The following is a 14,334-nucleotide window of genomic DNA, read 5'->3' as shown; positions in this document are numbered from 1 at the left end:
ATCGCTTGAATGACGTTTCCACAGTCCTGCTGATTAATGTTACTGTTAGTAAATTTTCTCTTATCCATAGCACCTGAAAGATTCAAGCTCAATGAAGTACAATTTCAGACTTGTTCTTTTCAGCAAGTTGTTTGTTTCTGCAAATCAAAGATGCCCTTACAGTGGACAGGACACTGGAGCATGACAAGTTGGCAAGTAATTACAGATGGCGAGGTATATGGTATTCTCTTCCTCCCAAATGATTCTCTTGTTACCAATGTTAGTGTTCTACAATCTGATACTACTCAACTATTCAATCTAATATTGTATTTTGTCTGTACAAACATACAACTACATGTTTACAAGAACCAAAGGAAGAGAACTATACATTCTTTGACTATTGCTGTACCCTGCCTGTCTGAGATATTAAAAGCATACTACAAGAGAATCAAACTATCTGGAAGCAGAAGTGGTTTCTCTATATCGGCTGCTGTTCCTTCTGCCACCGCTGTGTGTGTAGGAAGAACTTGGCCTTCTTTCTTTTTTGCCCACAGAACAACATAAAGGCCGGAGAAAAGAAATACCAACCCCAGCATGCTGCAGCGAAAAACATTAAAAAAAATCAGCCTTTTCTTTGCCATTTTTCTATAGAAAACATAAAATCACATGTGAATCCAACATCTATGATCAATGCAGAAGAGTTGGTATGTTCCGAATGCCATCTATGGAAGCAGTGTAGTCTGTTTTTTCAGAGGTCGGGTCGGAGCATGAATTAACCTTGCTGGTTGCACCTCCCTTCCCAAGAACAGAGCCGAGAAGATAGCCGAACCGACGGTCTGCATCGGGCTGAACAGGGAGACAACCACAGGGCCTTTCTTCTCCAGCGCCCACGTCTGGAACATGATGCACACCGAGCTCACCAGCCCGCCCTGTTCATGTACGTGGATCCCAGTGGCTGGTCAATTTTCACACCTTCGCACAGATTTTTTTCATGTCTGGAGTTCAATCTAATTTTGCAGTTATTGGTAGGTGCGTACCACAAATACAAGGGAGAGGATGATTTGAATGCTGATCTGGGGTGTCCCAGGGCTGAACCTCCCTGTGGTGGCCACCTGGAAGATCCCCGTCAGCGCGGCACCAATCAACGAGGTCATGGAGCAGAGGGTGAAGGGTGCAGGGAAATGGATCATGGTTGCCGCCTGCAGCTCGGCGAAAGAGCTATTGTGCCTAGGTAAGAAGAACATAGCCATATATCCAAGGCCGGTGATCAAGTTTGCTTATGTGTATGGTGATGGGTTTACCGAACCTGCAATATTATTGTGGCTGAGAGCACGAGCACCGCCCCGAGGAGGCACAGGCAGCCGATGACCCAGTCCTGGTGTGACTTGAGGTCCGGCGATCTTCGGCCAGATGGAGCGGCGGGGCTCTGCAGGATGCTCATGGTGATGGCTCCACCCAGGCAGAGAAGGGTCCCCAGTATCTTGGCTCTGGTGTAGTGGCACCTGAAATCAACCCTCTCAAACCTGCAGAAGTACATACCAGTTCACGCTTATCTGGCCATGAAACAGAATTTGGCAGACAGATAAGGATATACCTGAGGCAGCCAGCGACAACGAAGATGAATCCCGGGGCAAGGTTGGGCATGGCGGAGGCAATGGCGGGGGATGTCATCTTCATGCCGTGCAGCATGAGGGCTTGGAACAGGGTCACCCTGGAAGCAAAAACGTACATGCAGGGCAATGGAATTATTCTTGGAAGGTACAAAGCGATTCATCTCATGCAAATGCAATCAAGAAATGTCAGCAGTTGCATAATTGCGTACCCTCCCAGAGACAGCAAGACGAACTGAAGGACCAGCCGGTTGCTCAGCTGCGATGGCCATTTCTTCCTGCTCCATGTTAATTGGACAGAAATCAGCAATAAATGGGCCGGATTTAGCAGTGCTGGATTGTTGAATGGATATGGATAGCTACCTCTCGAGGTTGAAGGCGAAAGGGAAGGTGAGGATCCCCGTGCAGAGGCTGCCGAAGGTGACGAGGAAGAGCGGGTCGAGGCCGAGCGCCAGGATCGGCGTCAGCACCACCATGTAGGCGGCGCCGGCCAGCTGCACGCCCACCAGCCCCAGCGAGATCGCCGCGTCCTCCCACCACCGCGGCGTCGTGCCCGGGGCCGGCATGGGGAGCCGGCCACGGTGGCTGCCATGCATGTATGGCAAGCCCGGCCGGCCGGCCGGAGCGCGCTACCTAGCTAAGGCTAACTACGTTTACTCTGTCGATCGTTGGGTCGTCGAAGGCCCCAGAGGTTGCCTGTTAATTGCCGGTGGGTTTTTCTGTTCCTTGATTTTTCCCTTCTTTTTGGCGTGCACGCGCGCGTAAGTGCGGTGCCCCCTTCTCCGACGCGCGCGTCGCGCGTTATCTCTCGATCCTCGTCTTCCTATTTTAGCTGTGGGAGGAAAGCAACCATGTTCTTTTTTTTTTCACGGAACCTCATTGAGAGGCCAGCGTGATCCTGCAATTCATTAAAAAAAAATAGAATGGCTCTGTTTATGAAGAAAATTGAGCCGAAAACCGTACAATGCACAGCTTATTCAAGGACAAACGCACAAAAACCTTGACTACGAGCATTACAAAGCAACGCCGACAAACAAGTTGCACCCGAAAAACGAACCACCCTCCGCTCCAATGACACCGAATAGGGAACAACTCCTAACATCAGAGAAAGTAGGTAGAGCTGGGCTTCTCCGGCGACCGGAGCAAAGGAGAGGTCGCCCCGACGGGTACAACTCGTGCACCAGTGAGCCCGTGCCACTCGAAGCCACAATCCCTGGCCAAGCTTCATCCAGGCTGACCATACTGCCGCAAGCAAGGGCTCCAAAGGCAACGCCTTCAAGGAGGAAACGACGTCCGAAGACGCTGCCATTGCCCGGTCCAGAAAATCGGATCTGAGCTTTCGCTCGGAGTCACCTCGATTGCCAAGGATGGGTTGTAATGGGGATGCATGATGACGCCTCCAAGAAGGAGAACGACGTCCGCGGAACCCGTCGTCGCCGCACCGATAGGCCCTACGCACCGACCACGTCAGCGCAGAGCTTTCACTCGCAACCACCGACAACCCCATCGCGAATGGAAGGAAGAGAGGACACACTTGACCAAAGCCTCCTCCACCACCGCTCCATCGCGTCGACAAGACCTGCCACACGCCACAGAGCCTGATACCGACCGGCCGGAACGCCATAACCCCAGCAGCCACGGATCCACGCGCACGGCCCAGATCTGCAGCCCCAGTCACCTCGTCGGCCGCCCGCCCCCTCCCGCCCGCACCCACAAAGGGCCCGCACCCCGCCTGCCTGCGTCTTGCCGGCCCGCACCCCGCCTCCCCGCGCCTTGCCGGCCACCGCGCCGGGCACCCAGCAAGCCTGGCCGGCCTCCCCTAGCAGATATGGGCAAGATCCCCTAGATCCACACGAAGCAGGCCGCTGCCTCGCCCCGGAACTGCTGGCCCGACGACGCCCAAGCCGCGCCGCCAACACCTGGAGAAATAGGAACCACCGCAGGGAAAATCCCCGCCGTCGCCGTCCGCCGTTGGGGCTTCGTCCGTCGGCATCCTCTGGCGACGGCGAGGGGAGGAAAGGGCGTGGGGGAGGGTGGTGGCGGCGCTAGGGTTCGAGTCGCCCTTGGGTGGGAGCGACGCGGGGGCTGCATTGGTTCTGCGCCTCAGCAGATCAAAGCTAGCGTTCTATGTAACATGAGAAGGAATGCCTCAGCAGCCAGAGTTGATGCTGCGAGATCATCCCGGTATCAGCTGTCAAGGAGAGCAACATGCAGCATTGGGCCACAAGTTATGTGTCGTCTGGGAACATCTGTTCAACTTGTGGCAGGCGATGTGAAATCTCAAATTATCTTCTGCCCAAGTTGTATTTTTCAGCTTTGTTGCGTGTGATATTATAAATGAGCGAGTTGTGCCTTGTGCAGCAAATCAACAGGCTACTGGGGCCTGGGGTGTGTAGAAATTCCGAGATGCCCGGACAAATGCTGCACTCTGCGAGCTTTAGGCTATGCCACTCCTGAATTCATGGTAAATTTTGGGCTGACTACACAGCGGCGTGCCCCACGTAAACACCCGCATCGGCGCTTGCCCCCGCGAGCCAACTCCTGCGCGACAACGCACGCCCGCCCTGAAGCAGTTCCGCCCAACCACAAGCCCAGCAGCACGTTACCAATCGGCATCTGCCATACGTGGCTTTCGCGTGGGGGCAGGGCATGTACAAAGCTCCAGACAACCAACAGTTTACAGTGTTTTGCATGTGTCTTACAGTTGTCTAAAAAAATCTATACTATAATATACAGACAGCATGGATCTAATGGTAAATAATCTGTTTATAGGTTGTCTATTAGATTTTCGGTAGAACTACAAACAGCTCATTCTTTTTTCTCCACATCATCAAAACTACCTCTCGTAAACACATAAATCAGCGCCATTGTACATGCCCTGATGCGCTCAATGCTAAGCCGTGTTAGTTCAGGCATATCAATGCAAGCACCTTGTATCACTACTGCTACGTGTTGCTCTGTTTTCTTACTACGTCCTGTTGTGTACACCCGGTGTAGCTCTAATTTTAAAACTTTTCGGTGTGTGTTTTCTATCAATCAAGTGTTGAAATTCATCAATATACCAACGGTCCCAGGAAAACGAGAGTATGTGCCTACATATTGACGTATCCACACCTACTTTCCCGTTTATCGGTGCCAACTTACCATTTTATCTTTGTTTACTTGCCGCCTTATTCGTACCTACTTGTCAATTTAATTGCGCCTACTTGCCGATGTATCCAGACCTCCTTGTCATATTAACTGCGTACCTGCCAGGTTAGTCATGCCTACTTGTTGGGACCTGTGTCTATTTGCCAGGTTACTCGTGCCTACTTGCCGGTTTAACCAGTGGCAGAGCTAGGAATTTCTAAATACTAGGGCTACAACTAAGGTAACTGAACTGAACTTGTAGTATAGAGCTATTCCTTAGTAATCTAGAAAAAAATTACAAGTTAATGATATGATCAGTAATCGGGCTACACCTGAGGCTACAACACCATTTGCCCCAGGTGTATCTCCGCCCCTGTTATCAACCACATGAAAACCCTAATTTTTAGAGGTATTTTAACTTTCTAAAAATGAATAAAGGGAAACTACATATGGTGAGTAATTAAAACATTGTAAAAATACTTAACATAGAATTTCCCACTTTCCTCTAGTAACCACTTAGTCCTATCCTCATTATCATTTAACACCACAACAGAACACAACCGGCGATTAAGGTCCTGCCATCTAGCAAAAGTCTCAGGAGTAAAATTTCTCCTCAAGGACATGGCTGAAAATTACTTGCAAGAGCATCATGAACTATAATATTATGATTGAGAGAAAAATTATAATTCCTAGAGAACCTGCTAGTAAAAGCTGCATCCCCACACATCTTTCCAAAATCTAATATGTTTACCATTACCTACAATCTTCCTACTATATAAATCATAGATCTCTCTAACCTGCATTAGCCCATTCCAAATCAGGATAGCAGTGGGGTGGGTCTGGACGGGTCGACCAAATCCATATCCATATCAACCATCAAACCAACTATCCATCCAAGAAAATATCCATAGATACAAAATAATATCCACATCCATATCCACCGGGTATCCGGGTATTCATGGATTATCCATATACATGCAATAGTACATCATAAACAACATATACAACAGCATATACATCATCAACTATTTATATGATCGGTGGGGGAACCGGGAGTCGAGGACAGATCCGGGGCGGTGGCTTGACTCGTGGGGTGGTAGTGTGGGACCGAGGGAGAGGAGGGAGTTAGGTTAGGATTGAATGTAAAAGGGACTATTTATATGACTCGTATAGCTAACTAATGGACCAACATGTTAGTGATTTATTTATTTTAATAAATACCCGGGTATCCATGGACCAAATGTGATATACGTGCCCGCTCCACGAGTTGACGGGTATCCATTTGTGGATATTCATGGATCAAAAATCCGCTCCATATCTGTAATCCATGGGCTGGATATCCACATTTTGACTATCCATTGCCATCTTGAATTCCAGAAGTGGTATTGGCCAGTTTTCTTTTCACCCTGACCAAGAGTACACTTCCTCAAATATTTAAGCCTAAGCAATTGATTAGGCATTGATCCCACAGCATCACCGAAACAGAAAAGTTCATTTTTTATGAAAAATAATCTTCAAACCCAGTGATGTGTTCAAAGAGACAAAACAAAAACTTAGCATTTATGGTTCCAGTTAAATCCCCGATCTCAATTTCAGTTTTGTTGTCGGGTATCTCCAATGCTTGTTTCATATCTAGGTCATAAGCTGGATCCCACCTTATGTTCTATGACTACAATGTTTAAGACCCAGAGTGGGTCTTGATTGGACCCAGCTCTAAGAACTTTTCCCTCTTGTAAAACCTCTTTGAGTCATAAAAAATAGTATTTTCTATTGATCCAACCACTGCTAATGTACAAAATACTACAAAATACCCACCCTCCCAATGTATAAGGCCATCCACAATGGGGAATACCCACCCTCCCATTGTATAAGGCCATCCACAATGGGGAATACCCACCCTCCCATTGTATAAGGCCATCCACAATGGGGCGACGCATTTGTCCGTTTTGGACCAAATGGACACTCCAGTCCGCTTTTTGGTCCGGACGCGACCCATTTCCGACCCAAATTTGCTCCAGGAATGGGTCGGGGCGGACGGTCATTTTTGTACCACGCTCGGTCCGCATCTTGATCATTTTTCCTCGCCTGGCCCGCATGTCTATGAGTAATAAAGTGGACCAAATGGGTGGCCTCCGCTGGACCAATGGCAAATCCAAAACGGACAACGGACTAAAAAAGACAACAAATCGGACACAAAATGGGTCTCCCCGCTGGTGATGCTCTAAGAGCATCTCCAGCCGTCCCCCCTAAAGGCCCACGAAACGGACTTGGGGGCGCCGGCGTGAAAATTCGGACCCAACCAGCCTCCCCAAATTGTTTTTTCATCAGGCGCGACCTAGAAAGTTAGCCGGCGCCCCCGGGCCGAACCCAACCCACGGCCTAGAAAGTTAGCCGGCCAGCACTGTCAGCGGCACAACCCCAAAAACAGACCCTGTTTGCCCCGAGTCACCGACTTCCACCTCGAATCGCCGCCAGAACCACCCCTCTCACCGGCACCTTCCACCCCCGAACCTGCCGCCGCGTAGATATTCCTTTGCCATCGCAGTTCCGCCGTCCGCCACCGGTCAGTTCCAGCACCCCGTTGGTGCCCACCCAGCGGCCACCTCTTGCTCGCAAGGTGTTCGGTGATTTGCCAAGGCCATGGATTCCGACAACGAAGAGATGCTCGCCGCGCTTTTTGACGAGGAAGTCGCCGCTGCCAATGATGCTGCCTCCGGCTGCGAACAGGAGCATCAACTCATCGTCTCATCGCTTCTTGGCCTCATCGCCGAAGATACAGAGCGGCCAGGAAGGGGAGAATCGAGGAAGGGCCTCCGCAAGACCGCAAGAGCAAGACGAGGCAAAGGATGGAAGGCTACTTCATGCTGTATGCCGACTACTTCGCAGATGATCCATTGCACGACGATATGATCTTTCGGCGCTGTTTCAGAATGTCTCGGAAGCTCTTTTTGAAGATCGCCGAGTACCTCCGGGAGTACGACGATTAATTCAAATTGAAGAGGGACGCCGTGGACACACTCGGTTTCACATCAATTCAGAAATGCACGGTATCCCTCCGTTTGCTTACTTCTGGAATTCCGGTCGATACACAGGACGACTACCTCTGCATGGCTGAGTCCACGGCCATCGATTGCATGTACAGGTTCTGTAGGGCAATTGTGGCGGTGTTTGGAGATCAGTACTTGAGGACACCCACTGCAAAAGACACAGCTCGGATCATGGCACAAAGTGCAGAAAGAGAATTCCCAAGTATGCTTGGCAGCATCGACTGTATGGAGTGGTCATGAAAGAACTGTCCATCTGCACACCAGGACATGTATAAAAGCCACAATTGCACACCAGCATCTCCAGCCGCGCCCCCCATTTTGCGTCCAGCCTGCCACTTTTTTCAGCCGTATGGGGGGGGGGGGGCGGCGTCGGCTAGAATTTGTTTTTAAGGTCCAGTCGGCGCCCCCAAACGCCTCTGCAAACCAAATTTTACAAATATTGCAAACTAAAACACGCACATTATTTGATAAGTTTTGAATCACGTTTCAAAAAAGATTAATCAAATTCAAGCAAATAAATAAGAAAAACTAGACGTTTCCTCGGAGCCTCCACAAATACTCGACCAGATCATCTTGAAGCTGCTGATAAGTACCGTCGTCTTGAATTTCTTGCCACCGGGCGAGGAAAGCAGCAAAGGCGGCCGGCACCTGGTGATTGGGTCCATTCATACGGTTCAGTGTCAAACACCGGAAATTCCTGCTCGCTCTCAATGATCATATTGTGCATGATCACACAGGCAGTCATGACCTCCCACATCTGATCTTTCGACCCAATGAGAGCAGGGTACTAGACGATGGCAAATCGAGCCTGCAACACACCAAATGTCCGCTCAACATCCTTTCTGCATGCTTCCTGTTGCATCACAAACCAAGATCTTGCTCCTCCTGCGGGTGCGTTTGAGATTGTCTTCACAAAGGTCCACCATCTTTGATAGATGCCATCTACCAGGTAGTATCCCTTGTTGTACACATGGCCATTGATCTCATAGTTCACCGGAGGAGCAGTGCCTTCAACAAGCTTGGCAAACACATTCGAGCATTGCAGCACATTGATGTCATTGTGCGATCCCGCCATACCGAAGAAGGAATGCCAAATCCACAGATCCTGATCGTACACCGCCTCAAGCACCACACTGCATGATCCTTTGTGGCTTTTATACATGCCCCGGTGTGCAAATGGACAGTTCTTCCATGACCAATGCATAAAGTCGATGCTGCCAAGCATACCTGGGAATCCTCTTTCTGCATTCTGTGCCATGAACCGAGCCGTGTCTTCTACAGTGGGTGTCCTCAAGTACTGCTCTCCAAACACCGCCACAAATTGCCCTACAGAACATGTACATGCAATCGATGGCCGTGGACTCGGCCATGCGGAGGTAGTCGTCCTGTGTATCAGCAGGAATTCCATAAGCAAGCAAACGTAGGGATACCGTGCATTTCTGAATTGATGTGAAACCGAGTGTGCTGACGGTGTCCCTCTTCAATTTGAAGTAATCGTCGTACTTCCGGAGGTACTCGGCGATCTTCAAAAAAAGCTACCGAGACATTCTGAATCAGCACCGATAGATCACATCGTTGTGCAATGGATCATCGGCGAAGTAGTCGGCGTACAACAAGCAGTAGCCTTCCATCCTTTGCCCTGCCTTGCTCTTGCGGCGGCCCTTCCTCAATCCTCCCGTTCCCGGCGGTTCTGCATCTTTGGCGATGAGGGCGAGAGGCAACGAGACGATGAGTTGATGCTCCTGTTCGCCGCCGGAGGCAGCATCATCGGCAGCGGTGACTTCCTCGTCAAAAAGCGCGGCGAGCATCTCTTTGTCGTCCGAATCCATGGCCTTGGCAAATCGTCGAACACCTTGACGGCAAGAAGCATGGAGGTGGCCGCTGTGTGGGCACCGACGCGGTGCTGGAACTGGCCGGCGACGAACGGCGGAACTGGAACTGTGGCGGCAAGGGAAGATCTATGCGGCGGCAGGTTCAGGGGTGGAAGTCGCCGGTGAGAGGGTTGGTTCCGGCGGCGATGCGGGGTGGAAGTAGTCGATTTGGGGCGGAAGCCGGCGATTCGAGGCAAATAGGGTTTGTTTTTGGGGTTGTGCCGCTGACACTGCTGGCCCGCATGGTTTTGCGCCCCAGCCGGCGCCCCCGCTCAACCCCCTGTGGATTTGGTTCGACCTGGGAGCGCCGGCTAACTTTCTAGACCGCGCCGGATGAAAAAAAAAATTGAGAGGGCCGGCTGAATCGGATTTTAGGCGCCGACGCCCCCAAACCCATTTAGAGGGCTTTCACGGAGGACGGCTGGAGATCGGCTAGACTCGTGAAGCAGACCGAAGCTCGCAGCGCACGTGAGCGGGCGGTGTCCACAATTATCCACGACCACGTGATTGCCCATGTGCATGCATGGCATTGGACGGCATATGCGACTACCTGAGACCCAACGTTCGCACGTCCTCTTCTTCACAGGATTGAATTTTTTTTTTTTGCGGGAGGATTGATTCCTTTTGATTCTGCAAAGCTGCAGGTAAATTAATTAACCGGCGTCAGTAGAGTAGGATAAGCTGACGTACTGCTGGAGTATCACGGTAGCGTATTACCGCTACCAGAAGCTAGTGTCACCCTACTGACAGCTTGTAGGTTCGTTGATTGATTGATTGATCGTCGCTACTCGCTAGGATCTAATAAGAATATTTGCAACTAGTAGCACATACGTTGAACACGCTAATAATTTAGCATCGGTACTTCGGTAGAGCCGGAGTTCTCCATGCGAATTTTGTACTCATGCTAGCAAGTCAGATCTAGTTTCGTTGACTGTAAGCTTAACAACGCGAGCATGCACATGGCTGGTAACAACGGTCTGACAAAAATTTTATACGGTTCAATTGTCGTGCAATAGCTTTCCTTCGCTGTCGTCGTTACTGCACCACACCAGTGATGAAATAACTTGGGCTCTGTTTGGTTATGCTTAAATGTGATTTTGGGGTTTTTTGCTTAAATGTGGTTTTTAGTTTTTTGGCTTAAATGTGCTATCAGCTTGGCTTTTGATTTGATATTCTTAATTAGAATACATAGTCACACGAACAAATCATGTATCTATAGATGTATTTGTAACTTATAAGCCAAAAGTCGGAAGTCACGTTTAAGCCTACCAAATAGAGCCTTACCATGTGGCCCAACCACCCTGACGTGGTCATTGACACGATGCACAGGGGACGATTTACGGGTCCATCTTCTCATGTTCCCCTCTTCATCCACGCCAACCACCGTAAACCGTCCTCCGCCATCCGACAAGCCCACCGCGCAATGTACCCCATCAACAGCTCAATTGGGGCAGGGTGAGGCTGGGACGTCGTTCCGCCTCGCCGTGTGGCCGAGGTGTTAGAGATATACCCTAGAAGCAATCATATGACACGCTGATATTTCACATGTATTCACTATTTAATGTAATTGTTTTTAAACATCATTAGCGATACGTGTGTGTCGACAAATACATGATTTGTTTGTGTGACTATGTATTCTATGATGCTGATTTTATAGTCTTTAGTCACTGTAGTTAACTCATAACCTAGATTCAACTCAGTGTGATGAGCTAATTAAGTGTCTAAAATTCAATGAACCAAGAGTATGGACTTGGCAATGAGCAGACAGCCCTGAGACACAATTAATGAGATGATTTTCATTTGTTAGCCTCAAGTGAGATGTACTCCCTCCAATACATAATACTCCCTCCGTTCCTTAAAGATTGGGATATTAGCTTTTATTAAGATAATGCTTTGACCACAAATTACTATGTTAAATTGTGGTTTATATGACATGAAATCACAAGTATCATGAAGTACTTTTGATAACGAATCTAACGATACTAATTTCATGTCATAAAAACCACATATTGGCATAGTAATTTATGATCAAAGGCTTGTCTTAATAAAAGTTAATATGACATTCTTTAAGGAACAGAGGGAGTAAGTGTCTAAAATTTAGCACAAATTAATTTGTACTAAGTGTAACATGGATCTGAGGGAGTACTTTTATGGTTTTGCTTACCTGCAGCGCTTCCTCCCTCTGAAATCTGCCGCGCCACTTTATCTCCCAGCGAGGACAAAATAGTTATTTGCATGGTTTTGAAAGACACGTGCATATGGAATCTGCCGCACTAAAACCGCCACTGATGACTCTACTTGTGCAATAGTTACAGTGTACAGCAGCCTCTAGTCTATACTATATCAGCAGCACCCGGCAAAGTCTCGATCCAAATCAAAGTCCACCAGCTTAGTAATTAAGCTTAACGCTTAGAGCAGAGCACGTACCGGTGGTGTGGAGCACTGGAGCAGGTAGAGCAATGGAGGGGGGCAAATGCAACCCCGCCACGGGGCCGTGCCCGCCACCATCGCAGGGCCGGCTGATCACCGTGCTGAGCATCGATGGCTGCGGCATCCGCGGCCTCATTCCCTCTACCATCATCGACTGCCTGTCTGCCTAGCTCGAGACCAAGCTCCAAGTAAGTAGTATGTACATTCACAAGTTCTATTGATCCGCGTCGGTCTTCTTGTTGTTCTTCTTCCTCAGCTCCTCCTCATGTAATTATAAATTTATAATCAGGAATCTGGGTTGATTAATTTGTTGATAAATTCAAATGAGATAGACGGGCCGGAGGCGCGGATCGCGGACTACTTCGACGTGATCTCGGGGACAAGCACTGGCGCACTTGTGACATCCATGCTGGCGGCGCCAGGACCCAACAAGCGGCCCCTCTTCGCAGCCAGCAAGCTCAAAGACTTCTACTTGGAGAACGGGCCCAAGATCTTCCCGCGGAAGAAGCTCGGGTTCCTGAACCCGGCGGCGAACATGTTCGGCGCTGTCATGGGTCCGAAATATGACGGGAAATTCCTCCATGACAAGATCAAGGAGCTCACCCACAAGGCCAAAATCAAGGATATGATCACCAACATCATCGTGCCCACCTTCGACGTCAACACCCTGCAACCCATCATCTTCTCCACCTACGAGGCCAAGGAGGATTCCCTCAAGAACGCGCACCTCTCAGACATCTGCATCAGCACCTCGGCGGCGCCGACGTACTTCCCGGCACACTTATTCAAAACCTATGACTCAGACCCCAAGGCGAAGGTCAAGGAGTGGGAGTACCACCTTGTCGATGGCGGGGTCGCCGCCAACAACCCGACCATGGTGGCCATGACGATGATCACTAAGGAGGACGATGACCACCAAGGAGGTGCTCGGCAGGAACCTGGACTTCTCCCTCGGGAAGCCCGCCGATTTCAACAACTACCTAATCATCTCTCTCGGGACAGGATCCGCCAAGCGCAAGTACCCGGCGCCGAAGTGTGCCAAGTGGGGCGTGCTGCGTTGGCTCTACGACGACGGGTTCACGCCGCTGATCGACATTTTTTCCCACGCCAGTGCCGACATGGTGGACATCCATGCCGCTGTGCTCTTCAAGGCGCTCTGCGTCAAGGAGAACTACCTCCGGATCCAGCATGACTCCCTTGAGGGTGACACCTCGTCGGTGGACATCGCCACGAAGAAGAACATGCACGTGCTCATAGGAATCGGGAAGGAGCTGCTCGAGAGGAAGGTGGCCAGGGTCAACATCAACACCGGGGTGTATGAAACCATGGAGGGGGACGGCACCAAACATCCCTTTAAGAAAGGTTTCCTCATTGTGACCATATAATTGTATGCTCCGCGTTAGACTATGCTCTCCTTGACCTCCGCTATGTGTCAGCGGCGGGCGTTTAACTATGCCTACTTGGCAGGTTAAATATGCCTATGCGAGTTAACTATGGCTAGTTACCAGGTTAATTATGCCTACTTGCCCGTTAATACTATATCTACTTGTCATGTAAAATGTGACTAGTTGTCAGATTAATTGTATCTAGTTGACAGGTCAAGTAGGCCTACTTGCCGGTTTAACTATGTCTAGTTGTCATGTTAAATGTGCTGCTTGCCATGCATACTTGCCCTTTTAACTATGTCTACTTGCCATGTTAAATGTGATTAGTTGGCATGTTAAATGTAGCTACTTGCCAGGTTAAATATGCTTACTTACCAGTTTAACTATGTCTACTTGCCATGTTAAATATGATTAGTTGCAATGTTAAATGTGCTTACTCGTCGGTTTAACTATGTCTAATTGCCATGTTAAATGTGCTAGTTGCCATGCATACTTGCCGATTTAACTATGTCTAACTTGCCAGCTTATACTTATCAACTTATCGGTTTATTCACGTCTAGTTAGCGGCTTATACACACATACATGGCCACTAGGTAGTACACATAATGGCAAGTAGAACTACACAACATGACATTTACGACCAAACAAATGACAATTAAGAGCAAACAACAAGACAACTATGTAATACTACCTGAAATGCCGTGCGTTGCAACGGAGCAACAAAATAAAATGATACATTAAAAAACATGGATCAAAACTTCTCTTTGGTCTTCTTTAAGGATCACCAAACATCCTTTAAAAAAGGTTTCTTCTGAAGATTTTGTCTCCATACTCTACTCTCTGAAAATACAACAATACATTTTCTTCTGAAAATTAAATAACA

At 49.0% G+C, this 14,334-nt stretch overlaps 1 protein-coding gene and 1 pseudogene across 2 annotated transcripts; one reads left to right on the top strand and one right to left on the bottom strand.

Moving 5' to 3' along the window:
• Positions 1 to 196: 196 nt before the first annotated feature.
• LOC100829857 (WAT1-related protein At5g47470) lies at positions 197 to 3,929 on the bottom strand. 2 transcript variants are annotated; one of them, XM_024457946.1, is made up of 8 exons: positions 2,589 to 3,929; positions 1,953 to 2,487; positions 1,802 to 1,867; positions 1,574 to 1,690; positions 1,286 to 1,502; positions 1,017 to 1,197; positions 757 to 908; positions 197 to 576 (listed from the first exon to the last, which is right to left on the bottom strand). In XM_024457946.1, the coding sequence occupies exons 2-8, from the start codon at positions 2,183 to 2,185 to the stop codon at positions 433 to 435; spliced, it is 1,110 nt and encodes a 369-aa protein (XP_024313714.1). In that variant the 5' UTR covers positions 2,186 to 2,487; positions 2,589 to 3,929; the 3' UTR covers positions 197 to 432. The 2 variants fall into 2 exon arrangements, with proteins under 2 accessions (XP_024313714.1, XP_010238289.1); XM_010239987.3 differs by having other exon boundaries at positions 1,017 to 1,178; positions 1,953 to 3,929.
• Positions 3,930 to 12,103: 8,174 nt separating this feature from the next.
• On the top strand, positions 12,104 to 13,451 carry LOC100829247 (annotated as a pseudogene).
• The last annotated feature ends 883 nt before the right edge of the window (positions 13,452 to 14,334 follow it).

Source organism: Brachypodium distachyon, chromosome 1, assembly GCF_000005505.3.
Source record: "Brachypodium distachyon strain Bd21 chromosome 1, Brachypodium_distachyon_v3.0, whole genome shotgun sequence".
Taxonomy (NCBI): Eukaryota; Viridiplantae; Streptophyta; class Magnoliopsida; order Poales; family Poaceae; genus Brachypodium; species Brachypodium distachyon.
The sequence above is the reverse complement of the archived record's forward strand: the minus strand, read 5'-3'. Positions and strand labels throughout refer to the sequence as shown.